Source organism: Nicotiana tomentosiformis, chromosome 1 (genome assembly GCF_000390325.3).
Source record: "Nicotiana tomentosiformis chromosome 1, ASM39032v3, whole genome shotgun sequence".
Lineage (NCBI taxonomy): Eukaryota > Viridiplantae > Streptophyta > Magnoliopsida > Solanales > Solanaceae > Nicotiana > Nicotiana tomentosiformis.
Genome location: NC_090812.1, coordinates 3,388,235 through 3,402,226, shown reverse-complemented (window position 1 = coordinate 3,402,226; position 13,992 = coordinate 3,388,235). Strand labels below are relative to the sequence as shown.

Genomic DNA, 13,992 nt, shown 5'->3' with positions numbered 1-13,992 from the left:
ATGAAGTTCAATTTTAATTCGGACGACAGCGGTTTAGTGAGCTCGAATGATTTTGATGGGGAAGTAACAGTACGTAATTGATTTAAGAAAAGAACATAATTTCTTAAGTTAGAGTTGGTGTGAGTTAGAAAATCTGAAATGATAAAGAAACTAGCAAAAATGGATAGGCTTAGATATCTGTCAACATTTTCTTTAATAGCTTGGTTAAGTCATCATTATTTATGTTTTGTTTAGTATTTTTTTTTATAATTTTGGTTATTTGCCTATTTAGATCCTTTGAATAGTTGCAGTGCTTGTTTTATGGAATGTTTATTTCTATTTCTTTGTTCGTTCCGTTTGATCACGGTTTATGTATTATTTTTTTTTGTGTGAAACGGGTCGTGGGGGTTGGATATTAAGAATGAAAAGTTGAGTTTATCATATTAATTGTTTTACTTTATTATTTCAACGATATGAGCATGCTAGGCCGTCAATTCTTGGGTAGGCAACTTTAGGTTCTTTTCTTTTATTTTGTTCGAGGCGAGAGGTCGTCCCCTTTAGTTTATTATTTTTATCCAGGCAGGGGAGGATCTAGCATATTGGATACGGGTTCAACTGAACCTATAACTTTCGACAAAGACCGAGCATATACTGTATAAATTCAGCGTAATTTGATTATATATTAAACTATGAACCCATAAACTAAAAGAGGCTATGGGTTCAGTGGTGAAAAACATCATCTTACTTCCATTCCTTGCTTGGAGACCCGAGTTCTATTCCCCACTTTCACTCTATTTTGTATTAGAGTTATAGGAACCTTTTGTCCTTTTCTTAGTTTGTAACACGTCATGGGATCCTTTTGTTCCTTTTCATTAAAGAGTGCTCTTTTCATGTTCCCTAAAAGTTATTGACCCATTTAATCATTTAAATACTTTTTACTATACTTCATTGACATAATGGACTTTTATACTCTTTTCAAAAATATAAAAAATCAAAAGGAGTCTTATTCTTCTCGGGCACATAGCAGATTAAGAAATTGAATCTTCTTCAACCCCAAACTTCTAAAGTTAGTGTTTCAAAAATCAAAGGCCTACGATCAATCTTCTTCTTGATTTTGCTGGTACGAATCTATGGTTCTATGGTTATGATTCTCTATTATGATGTAGTTTATATATTATAAGTTATAATAATGGTATAATTGCTCATTATCTACTTCTTATGGATGATTAATTTTTTTTTGTTTGAAGTTTTTTGCTGGCAATTAGCAAATAAAATCATTCAAAATCAATTTTGCAGGGAACACTTTGCTTCTTATATATATATGACGATCACGAGATTTTTTAAGGCTATTTCAACTCCTCCAAGTTCAGGTACTAGCTCTCCTTTGCCAAGTACTTCTCTATGTCCAATTATTCATGATAATATTAAGCCTTCAACAGAATTAAACAAAGATGAAATGTTGAATTTGGATCTAAAACCTGATCCTGCTGAAAGAAATCAAATATCAGAATATTTTTCTAATCTACGTGACCGGGTGAGGAGATATTATATTAAAGAAGGACCATGTCAACCTTGTAATCATAAGTTTCCAAAAAGAAATTTTGGTGGACTAATGCGTCAATTTAATCCGGAGTGGTTTAACACTTCATATTCGGGTTGGTTAGAATATAATATTAAAGTTGATGCGACATTTTGTTTATGCTGCTACTTATTTAAAAATGAGCATGGAGGACATAGAAAGGTCGGGGATTCTTTCACAAATAGTGGATTTAAAGCTTGGAATAAAGCTACAAAAAGGCTTAATGCACATATTGGTGAAGTGAATAGTCTTCACAATCGGTGTTTCGAAATGATGAGAGATTTAATGAATCAGGAACAATCAATTTTAACCTCTTTTGACAAGCAGTCTGAGAAAGTTAAAAGTGAGTATCAACTTCGGTTGACTGCTTCGATTGATGTGGCAAGATTTCTCTTACAATAAGGAATACTTTTTCGAGGCCACAATTAAGGTGGAACATATACAAAAAGAGGAAACTTTCTAGAACTCTTGCAATGGTATGCAAATAGAGATGATGAAGTAAAAAAAGTTGTGTTAGAAAAAGCTCCACGGAATAATATGATGATTCCTCTAAATATTCAAAAAGAGATTGTGAATGCTTGTGCAAAAGAAACAATGAAAGCAATTGTTGAAGAGATGAATGGAGATTATTTTGGAATATTGGTTGATGAATCTAAGGATGTCTCTCATAAGGAACAAATGGCTCTTGTTCTGCGATACGTCAACAAAGAGGGAAAACTTATTGAGTGATTCTTTAGTATTGTTCATGTTAAAGATACAATTGTGTTGTCATTGCAAAAGGCAATCTATTCTTTGTTTTTAGAGCATTCATTAAGTCGATCACAAATATGGGGATAAGGTTATGATAGAGCTAGTAATATGCAAGGAGAAATCAATGGGCTTAAGACGTTAATCTTGAAAGATATTCCTTCAGCTTATTTCGTACATTACTTTGCTCATCAATTGCAATTGACTCTTGTAGCTGTTGCAAAGAATTGATGTGGATCAATTTTTTGATATTGTTGCTAATGTCTTGAATACTATTGGAAGTTCTTTTAAGCGCAGGGAGATGCTCCGAGAGGATCAAGCACAAAAACTAGAGGAATTGCTTATGCTTGGTGAAGTTATATGGGAAGTGGACAAAATCAAGAACTTGGACTTCAAAGGCCAGGAGATACCCGTTGGGGATCTCATTTTAAGACAGTGCGTAACTTTATTGCATTATTCTCGTCAATTATTCATGTTCTTGAAGTTCTTATAAGTGAAGGTGTAAATTATCTTGAGAGATCAATGGCAAAAAATCTAGTGAATGACATAAGATCTTTTGAGTTTGTGCATTTATTGCATTTGATGTTAAAAATATTAGCAATTACAAATGACTTAAAAATCGCTTTGCAAAGAAAAGATCAGAATATTGTAAATGATATGAAGCTCGTTGGTTTCGCCGAGAGCCAATTGCAATCAATGAGAGAGTCTAAATGGGAATCTTTGATAGCCGATGCCTCTTCATTTTGTGCGAAACATGGTATTGTGATCCCCTAAAATGGATAAGAAGTATCATCGTGGAAAGTCAAAGCATAGGAGTTCAAGTATGATATACTCTCATCATTTGCGTGTAGATATTTTTAATGTTGTCATTGATTTGCAGCTTTCAGAACTTAATAGTCGTTTTGATGCAGTGAATAATGATCTACTTCTTGGTATGGCTAGTTTGAGTCCGGATAATTCTTTTGCAAATTATGATAAAGAAAGAATTATGAACCTTGCTAAACTTTATCCTCATGAGTATAGTATTTCCAAGCTTGAAGATCTTAGCTACGAGCTTGACAACTATATTCTTTATGTAAGAGAAGACCGTGATTTCTCTAGCTTGAAAGGGCTTGGAGATCTTTCAGAAATACTAGTTGAAACAGAGCTGCACAAGACTTGGGGACTTGTTTATTTTCTTATGAAGTTGAGTTTGATATTGCCTGTCGCTACTGCAACGATAGAAAGAGCTTTTTCTTCAATGAAATACATCAGAAATAACTTGCAGAGCAGAATTGGTGATGAGTTTATAAATGACTGTTTAGTTTGTTATATAGAAGATGAAATATTTGAAAGTCTACCTAATGATGCGATCATTGATCGTTTTCAAAACACGACAAGTCGTCGGGCACAATTGTAATGGTGATATTTACTGAATATATGTTATGTTTAGTGGTTCAGTATTTTTTGAATATATTGAATATTAACACTCGTACATAGTTCGGTTATTATTGTATAGTGTTTTGAGGTTTGTCCTAGAATATTAAATCTTGAACCCATAAAGTTAAATTTCTGGATCCGCCTCTCTATCCGGGGAATGCCCTGAGGTACATGTAAATGAAGGCCAAGTACGGGACGACATCATCATGAAAGTGTGGTATAGTATTTTGTCTTATTTTTCCTCTTATTCTATTTTCTTTTATTTAGGTGGGGAAGGCCTCGAGCCTCTTATGTATTTATTTTCTCTGTGTGTATTGCTTCAATTTGAGTGTTCTTACAAGCCAATTAGATCAAGTACGCAACCGTAAAATCCACGGAATTTGGGGAATGCCTAACACCTTCTCCCGAGTCAAATGAATCCCCTTACTTAGAATCTCTGGTGCATACTTTATTTTAGAGTCTAAATGTGTTTTAAAAGGAAAAATTATTTTTTTTAAAAAACGATGACTTGACACATCGAAATCAAATGCCAAGTGACGATTCTAAGAAAATCTTTTTTAACACCTTTTGTCACTTTTCAAATTGAAATCTTTTTGAGATTTAAAATTACTTTTTATCTTTTAAAGAGGATATTTTTGGTGAAAAAAAGGGGTGTGACACCCAATGATATAGATTTGTATAGGTAGTGAAGTTAAGGCATACCACCTTCAAGTTTAATGGGCAAAACTTTTTGACTATTAACTTTGAAGGTTCGCCTATTGATCAGAAACTTGCCTCAAAGGTCAAAAGTTAAAGGCCACGCCTATGGTGTTCTATTTATGATATTTTCTGTCATCTAGCTAATATTAGTACTATATCCCTAATAAAGAAAGCAAACATAGTGGATTTCAGCATTCCTACTCAGCATTTTGTCACTCCAAATATTTACAAGACATATAGTTAAGTTTAGATGTCATTTGTGGATCATTACAACCTTTTGTATACATAAGGTTCTAATGGTTGTTCGTGAAATTGTATCAGAATAATTGATGCTAAAAAGATTAAGCATAACATGCATTGTTCAAATCCATGAACATGTACCTAAGTTTGGACTTCAAAGTTCAATATAAAATGATAAAACCCACTGTTGATGCAGTTAACTTAATGTTCCAAGAAAATTCGTGTCAAGATCCCATTTGTTAAAGAAGAAATTAAAAAAAAAAGTGCCGACAAGAATTAACAAAGGGAAGTTGTTTTGATATTTACAAAACTTCGTATGGCGTTTTAAACTATACATCAAGCACAAGAAAGACATGCAGATGGTCACACCCATCTCAAATTGGACATCCAAAGCCCCATTCCCCATTAATTCCAAAATTAGAAATTAAAAAAGAAAAATATATAAAAAAGAAAAATTAGGAAGACCTCCTCTTCAGATTTGAAATTACAATCATCTCTTGCTTGCTGATATGTATTAGTGTATTACACTATTAATGTATTACACTAATATATATATATAGTTTGGGAATTATCAAGAGAGCAATTAATGACTTATGACTCCCTGAACTTTATAACCGTATGACATAATGTGAATTCACCCAAATCCAATTATAAGGAGGGGCTTTTTTCAAATCTAAGAACTTGAAGAAGGGACTTTGAACTTCAGTGTAAGCCCTGACATTATTACAAGTAAAATTAAGTAAGAGGTCCATGTCAAGTTCTGGACCTGGTCGGTGACAGGTGTCAGCAGCTAAATGAGATAAAGAAGAAAAAATAAGAAGAGGAGGACAAGAAATGTGGTCAACCCAAAAGGGATCCAAGTCTATAAAAACCGTAGTCTAATTTAAAACCAAACAAGTAATTCAAAAACCAAACTCTTCCTTTCACTCTTTCAAGTTTCAAGCAAAGTCCCAAATGGGAGATACTTACTCTTCACAGCCTCCTTCGCTACATTTATGTTTCTTCCTTGTTGTTCTCTTCATATTTGTAAGTATTACATGGTACATCAAATACGAGTCTATTTTTGAAGGCATTATGGATCAATTCAAGCTTGTTCTAATGGTGTCTCCATTGCTATTGCTTCTAATTGTGCACTTATTTTCGAGCTTGGAAAAATCTGTCTCATTCATTCCCTTCCCTGAAAAAGACTCATTTCATAGAGCTGGTGCTACTCCTTGGGGAGTTGGCATTCTCCTTGTGCTTCTCCTTTTCATGATTTCTTACCACTCTGATTTTCGAGAACGATGGTTTCCTCTTCTAAGTTGATGATTTAATTAATTTGAGATTATGAGCCAACATATTCTGGGCAATTATCAAATATATATGGTTACAGTGGTGTAGTTTGATCACAACTTTGCATATTCTTCCTGACCGGAAATGATCTTCAGTACTGGCGTTAACCTGTGTATACACTACCCGTGTAATTTATCTGGACTCTGGTCATATTTTTAGATAAAAAGTTCCATTTCTTATGATCGATTAATTAGTTATTTTTAATTGACTCTAGTAACGAGGCCTTTGACTTTTCGAGAGTTAAGAGGAGCATTAGCGAAATAAGAAAAGCCCTTGTATATTTTAACTGGAAAGTTTATTAAATTGGTGTTTTTCTTTTGATCAGTTTCCTAATTTTCTTCATTCTTCAATATTGAAAACTTTGTTTCTTTTATCATAAAGATTGTGGTTATTTGAATTTACTTTTCTAACATGGGGTTATGGATGAGTAGATAACCGTCATATCTGGACTTCATATTTTGGTCAACAGTATTGGGGTTACATTTTGGAGCTATATCATTCAAGTACGAAAAAGAAGAAACATATAAAAAAGTTTCAGAATATCTATTTGTATACCTTTTAAGTCAACAAAACAGGACACATTTTTTACGTGTTGAGGACTTTAGTTGAAGTACAAAACATGTTGAAAGAATATATTACTTTTGATGAATCTACAACTACCAATTGGCTGTGGTGGATCCAGTGTGAGTTCTTGCTGTAGACTTTGTAAATGAGGAAAAAATTAGAAAGTATCATATTACTCCTTTCTCTTTTACTCGAGAAGTAATAAACACTAGTCTTGGCTACTTCTTATTTTTCTTTACCTGAAGTAATAAATATTGCTCAACTTGCAGAGTCTTTTGATCTTAAATAACTGTATAAAGATAGTTTGCAAACTTAATAGCATATATTTCAAAATGGGAAAAGGTCCAAATTTGTCTATCTATTATTGTATATTGTTTACATTTGTCCCCCGTTATACTTTTCGTCAATTTCCGTCCATACTGTTAACAAACTCTTCAAATTTGCCCCTAACCATAACGGCCCTACACTATGGCAGTTGACCCCTCCAATTTTTGTCCATGTCCAATGCCAAGTCATATTAAAAAAAAAAAAAGCTGCAAAGTCAAATGGCCCTAGGGAGGGCAACTATTGATTTGTCTTAGTTAATTCATTAACTGATTCACACTTATAAAAACAAACAAGCCAAAAACATGGGACAAAACTTTAAAATTGGGGTTCAACGGGATCTCATTAATCTGCCTTAGTGCTCACCCCCTCCCCCCACACGCATCGTCCTCATCACCACCAACACCCTTCATCTCCCCCAGAATTTTTCATTTATTTTTTAACCATTTTTTCTTTTTTATTCCTTTTTTAATTTTACTTTTTCCCTTAATTCAAGAAATGATTCTCACATGATTGATCCAAATAATTTTCAAACCTACCACCATTCAATATTAGAACACAACTTCCAAAAGAAATTTTTAAATCTGGAACTCTTCAAGTTCAACAATGGTGAGGCCGATGAACCGCGTTTAAAGTTAATTTTCAACTGGATTTTAAAAAATTTCAGTGCTATAACAATTACCAAATCAATCCTCAAAGTTTAATTCAACCTCATATGCAAAAATCCCAACCCAAGATGAGGCTTTAAATTTTCGATAATGGACTTTCAAATCTCTTACTTGGATCTGATCCAGTAGTAACGAACACATGAATTCAATTCAAAATCTAAAAATTCAGTTATTATCGTGTTATTTCATTTTGGCTAGATTGTTTGCTCGATTTTCTAGTTGGGTGAAATTGGTCTGAAGGAGGTGACATGGTGTTTTGATGAGGAAGAAAGAGATGTAAAGTAAAAGAGAAAGAAAATGGAATAAAAATAGAACTAAAAATGAAAAATAAACAGATTTGGAGGGGAATGGATCTGGTATGGATTAAAATTGGTGGATTTTAAGTTATTAAAATTAGGGGTGAGTGAATGGCCCCATAAACTTGACCCATTCTATGGTGAATGACATGCTCATCTGACTTGGCATCGACAAAAATTGGAAGGGATGCTGCCCCAGTGTAGGGCTATTAGGTTTAGGGACAAGTTTGAAGAGTTTGTTAACGGTAGGGGCGGTTATTGACGAAAAGTATAATGGGGACAAATGTAAACAACATACAATAGTAGAAGGACAAATCTGGACCTTTTCCATTCCAATACTACCAGAAACAACCTTCTATTTCACAAGGTAGGAGTAAGGTATGCGTACATGCTACCCTCCTCAGACCCCACTTGTGAGAATACACTGGGTATGTTGTTGTTATTGTATATTTCAAAATATAAGTGCTTAGAGTGTCAACTCAAAACACATAAGAGTATGCCTCTCTAATTCTAGCACACATTTACCTGTTAGTATTGGGATAAGCCATGAAGTAAATTTGTATTGCAAGACATTGTTAAACCAAGTGAACTTTCATGCACCAGAGACATTGTTAAAGTTCCAGATCTGTGTTGAAATCTTCTACATTCTACTGGGACTAGCGCAAAAGGCAGAAACTTCTTTGATTAATCATCAGCACCATTAAGTAAGTTAAAACTACAGAAATTAAGATCTGATACCAACCGTCCGATAACATTAAAGGCTTTTCCTGCTAGCCCTTGCACATTGAACTACAATGATCTGCATACTCATCTAGGCTATTGTTTTACATTTTCTTACTCAAGCTCCTGTATTTTGCTCTTCATTGTCATCCTATCAATATGCTTCTGGACTTCCTCAAAATATCTAGCATCACATACAATTTTCTGAACCAGCAAGAGATACTTACTTATAGACAAATAATTCCCTCGTCTGAGAGCCATCAAGCATGTTACTATTCCTTCCTACCAAAATGAGTGATTCAGAATCTCAAGAACCTAAAGAAAAATGCAGTCAAAGTAACTTCCATTTAAGAACAAAACCTACTATTTTCTTCCTCTTATGATGTTTTCTCGGGAAATAACTACATATTGAGATTAACTAGGCAAGACATCATTAGCAGTATCGCAGACACTGCAAGGCAAGACATAATTAGCAGCATTGTAGGTACTGCAGATTTAGTAAGTCAGGTTAGTATTTTCTTCTACCAGAAACAAGGCACTTTGTCAAATCTAACCATCTAAGGGCTCCCTCAGTATTGTTCTCCTGCCAACAGCACAAGTGTAGTATACTCATATACCTTGTAATTGAACCATGGAAATGAGTCCAAGAGATTATAGACAGACACATTGATGAGAGGCACAAGCCTACAAGAGGAAAATAAATGCTACAGCTCTTTCACAGTCTTCCCACTAAACTACAAGCCAAACCCCGTATTACTTCCACCTTACCCCCCCCCCCCCTCCCCACATACACACACACACACACAAAAAAAAGAAAAATGGAAAATGTAAAAATAAGGTGGGAGATATCAGGACTCAGCAGAGATGGGAAAGACTGACTATAAGCAAGATTCCAGAGTGCTGATGTAGTTAGAACAGCTCGGAACTATTTGCGTAGTGTAACATGTTGATAAAAGATGAGAATTAATTCAAGGAAGCACCAAGTAAATCAAATATCACTGTGCAATAAGCATCTATGAAAATTAAATCAGCTACTTAGATTCCTGCAACATGCAGTATTTCACAGCACAGACACGGGGGTAGGAGACAGCCCAAAGTTGGGGTTTACAACGTCATCAAATTTGATACTAGTTTTTAGATTTTTTAAAATCTATTCAGATATTAACTTAAATATTCGATCTACGGGACCCAAAACAAAGACATACTAGTATCACGGAACAATAACTTATCTTTATTTCATCATAGAAGTCTCAGTAACAACGTCTTCACTTAACAAGGACGCACGGTCATTGCATCCCAAGAATATAAATACAACATCGTGCTGACAATAGCCTTCAGATCTGAGAACTCCAGATCCTTGTCCAATTTCTTAGAACAATGGGCACAAAAAGAACCCAAAAAACAAGATGTCTTTACGGCAGCCTACCAGAATATGCAATGTTCAGAAAGCCCAAGATCACCAATAAGTTAAACCCAGAAAATCAATGAGTTAAGTACAAATGCCTAAACAGAGCTAAACTAGTTTAACAAAATCCAAGAAGATTATCTGCGCCCAACCATTTGCACAGCCTCTGCTAAAAAAGACCAGCATCCAACCATTACAAGGAAACAACTGGATGGACAGACAAACACAAGAAAAAGTTTGACAATGCTCAACGCATTGATAATACCTCTATATTCTGACCATGAGCAGTGAATTAGGTTTCATTTACTGTGCTTAAAAGCATTAAATAGCAGTTGAAACTTCCTCTCACCCTTCTTTCTTCTTCTTTATTTGGTTATGAACATTGGACCCCTGGAGGTTGCTATAAATATCAGGGGAATTGACTCTTTCTCCAACTCTTGGCTTTTCCTTCATCCTACCAACAACTTTTGCACTCCTATTTCCTCCATAGGTCTTTAGTCATCAATAGATCACTACTCCTTCATCCATAAACTTTTGCGCACTTTTAACTTTCGAACGACAAAGTATTCAACTTGTAGTCGAATTTGCATCTTCGTTTGGCTTTAATTTTAATGTGTCAGAAACCAGAAAAATATGAATCTAAAAAAATGTAGGTCGAAGATGATTTCCACTCCAAAAGTGCACAATATCTTTAAAAATCATTTAACCAAGATTGTCGAGGCGCGCGCAAGCTGGCCCGGACACCACGTTTATAAAAAAAGATCATTTAACCAGGATCTCAATGTCACTTTTTCAGAAAATATAGCAATACCAACTGCACCAAAGGTTCAGCTCCAAAAAATATCCTGTAAGCCAAGATAAATCACGATGTTTTGGCAATGTTTTGGTTTATAAGCTACAACAACCATTCAGGGGTTGATTTGCCCCAAAGCTGTGAGTTAATATTCAAACTTCAAATATGGGCGGATCGGATATTTTATCCGTTTTTGTCTAACCCATTTTCAACCCGCCCATATTCGATCTGACCCGCCCACTTGCCACCCCTAGCATCAGTAATATTTACTGCATCAAAGGCCTTAGAACAAGAATATAAACTGCATCAACATGAAATACAGCTGAAACCATCCATAAAGTCTGGGACTCCAAGCATGGAGGAATGCAAGAAAAGAAGCAATCTCAATGCTGGGATGAAGCAATCCTCATAACTTCACTAAATACAAATGATTTCAAAAGAATACATGTAGGAGGAACCACAAAACTTATGTATATTTTATCGTTTTTCTCCTCTTTACCTAATGCAGCGCACTCACAATATACCCAAGGATTATGGGAACTAATAGGCTTAGAACAAGGTTATCTCAAAAATGAAAGAATTTTTTATGCATTTGACTCAATACTAGCAAGAATGGCCATTTTCACTATCTGCATTTCCGAGTGCAGTTGCTCATGTACAGAAGGGAGAGAATATTATCAAATACGTGACAACAAATTTGTGACAAGCAAAGAGGATAAGCTTGGGCATAATATGAGCAAAAAATAAAATTTCCATCCAACAGCTCACTGAATCGAAAAATAGAAAAAAGCACACACAAATAGCCAATGAGGCTGCTCCCCGTAGAGTTCAGTAAGTACAAACATGATAGAGCTCTTATTGAACAGAAAAAATCTCTCCATCTAATAATATAATCCGTTCCTATATTTAACAACCAACATAACTTAACCAAAAAGCTGACCTCCAAATCAGAAAATAATGTCCTCATCTTTCTGTGAAGCATGGGACAGTATGTTATGGGCTGAACCAAGCGTAATGCCTTTCTTCAAAGAAAGTTCTTCAGCAGCCCTCTCCTCCGCATATTGCCTGGCAGATGCCATCTGTCTCTCTACCTCCCTCTTCTTGTAACCTTGTATCTTTTTCAGACGGAAGAAGTCTTCCCTTTCCAATTCATCAAGTTCCCCCTTGATGTAAAGAACTGTATTCTCCAGCCGAGGCTTTACAACATTCTCCAAGGCATTGACCCTCCGATTTGTGGTCTTGATTGCCTCATCAAGAGTCAAGAATGATGTTTGCAGCGATGCAAGCTCAACAAGTAACTCAATAGATTTCACGTAAGCAGCACGACAGGCTTGTACCTGTTGCCCCCCTCTAGCTAATCCAGTCAGGTCATTCTTGGTCTCTCCTTCAGAGAAATGTTCAAACTTGGGGAGCTTCACCCCGGCAATATTTTCCTGCCGAGATCGAACTTTAAGAGTTGCATTCTGGACATTTTCAAGGACAACGTGCTTGATGTTCTCACCAGCAGCATATTTTGCCTCAGTCAGTGCAAAGGAGGATTCTTTCATGACATCTCCCATTGATTCCTTTGTTGACACTATATTCTTTAGAATCTGACGGAATTGCACAGTCAAAGCATCACTTTTCTTTTTCAGCAAAGCATGGCCTCTTGTTGCTCCAACAAGGCGAGCTTTAATAACTCCCAGCATCGTAACTGTGGGGACAACATTCAAACGTTGACTTTGCCCGGACATTTTGCTAAGTTACTTAGCTGAAAAAAAGAAGTGAGGATTTAATTTTCATAGAGAAAAAATATACTTGGATAAACTCATCTATGCTATGATTAAAAATCCCAGAAAAGAAAATTAATAATTATCAAAGATACTAATATCGATTTCTTTTACACACTAACCCCCAATCTCAGGACATTTTTAGGCATATTGGTTGATTTGGGTTCAAGGAGTACTTTAGACAAATTAGGATACTTAAAGTGCAAAATATTAGAAGCTGAAATTGAATACTTCAATATCTCTTTTTTACTTTTTAGCCACAGTCAATAGTTATGATTACAAGAATGGAATTTTTGCATGAGTTCAAACTAATGACCTCGCCCTTATACACTTTTCCCTTGAGAGAAATTATCAGGAAGGTAGATCAGTAAACCATCACAACTTCAGAGCAATCATGACACTCGAAGAAGCAACAAGATCACATATCAACTAATGGCACAAATGAATCCAAGTTTCGGCTTTTCTGATGCATTTAAAGTAATGATGCGAATCAGGCTTTTTTTAATTTAAAAATTAAAATCCACTGTCAAGCAGTTCCACTAACTGGAAATGGCTTGAAAGTTAAGATCATAAGCTCTAGATTTGAGGGTTTCCACTATAGCCTAACACAAGGGAAAGATCTTCTTTTTTAAAAAAATTATTTTTGAACCTTAAAAAGATTGTTTATCAGGTAATGGATAAACTATACGCATTCTGGAGCAGAGATACAAAACAATTGAAACACAATTCACATTCCACTAATGAAAACCATTGAAAGGGGATTCATACGCTTAATAATAATATTCCATGAACTGAAACTCACAACACAATGAAAAAAATCATCTTTTTATGATCTAATTCCCTTTTAACAATATACGAAAAGGCAGGCTAGTATAAACAGTAACTATTTAAAAGCCAATTATCATATGGGAAGCAAACAAGCATGCCTATATAACTTGTAAAAGTCACAATTCAGAATTAAACATCCAACAAATGAAAACAATGGGAAAGGGGATTAGGGTTAGGCAAAGAAGGGCACTTACAAACTAGATTTCGCACGGAGAAGAGAAAGATCAGGAGGAGATTGATGAGTAAACTCAGCAGAAGAAGAGAGTTGGGTCAACTGTGCCAAGAACAAAACTCTCGGGGCGAAAATCGAATTGCAATATCTGTCCAAGTTGGAACTGGCTATTATTGCCTTCATCATTGACATATAGTCGAAAATATTTCGGGGGGTGTCTATAATTCATTATTCGGAAGTTTCTCGGAAAATTCGCAAAAATACCTTACTTTTAGATTTAAACTTGGACAAATTAACAAATGTAAATGCAATACGTATTTCAGCAAAAAACTTATACGAATGTCAAGTAATTGCTAATTATTAGCTCCTGTTCAAAGATTTTGGTATGGAAAGCATCAATTTACCAAGCTAACTAATCAATTTGTACAAATAGAATAATGTATACGGTTAAAACCGCA

The 13,992-nt window shown here is 35.0% G+C and overlaps 2 protein-coding genes and 1 long non-coding RNA gene across 3 annotated transcripts; 2 read left to right on the top strand and 1 right to left on the bottom strand.

Moving 5' to 3' along the window:
- Positions 1-1,256: 1,256 nt before the first annotated feature.
- LOC138892534 (uncharacterized) lies at positions 1,257-2,926 on the top strand. Its single transcript, XR_011408207.1, has 2 exons — positions 1,257-1,349; positions 2,588-2,926. It is a non-coding gene; the product is annotated as an uncharacterized lncRNA (long non-coding RNA).
- Positions 2,927-3,080: 154 nt separating this feature from the next.
- On the top strand, positions 3,081-3,704 carry LOC104112515 (uncharacterized). Its single transcript, XM_009622453.2, has one exon. It carries the CDS (start codon positions 3,081-3,083, stop codon positions 3,702-3,704), a length of 624 nt encoding a protein of 207 aa, XP_009620748.2.
- A 7,794-nt stretch (positions 3,705-11,498) lies between these two features.
- On the bottom strand, positions 11,499-13,726 carry LOC104112513 (V-type proton ATPase subunit D). Its single transcript, XM_009622451.4, has 2 exons — positions 13,557-13,726; positions 11,499-12,515 (listed from the first exon to the last, which is right to left on the bottom strand). Exon 2 carries the CDS (start codon positions 12,496-12,498, stop codon positions 11,713-11,715), a length of 786 nt encoding a protein of 261 aa, XP_009620746.1. The 5' UTR covers positions 12,499-12,515; positions 13,557-13,726; the 3' UTR covers positions 11,499-11,712.
- Between the last annotated feature and the right edge of the window lie 266 nt (positions 13,727-13,992).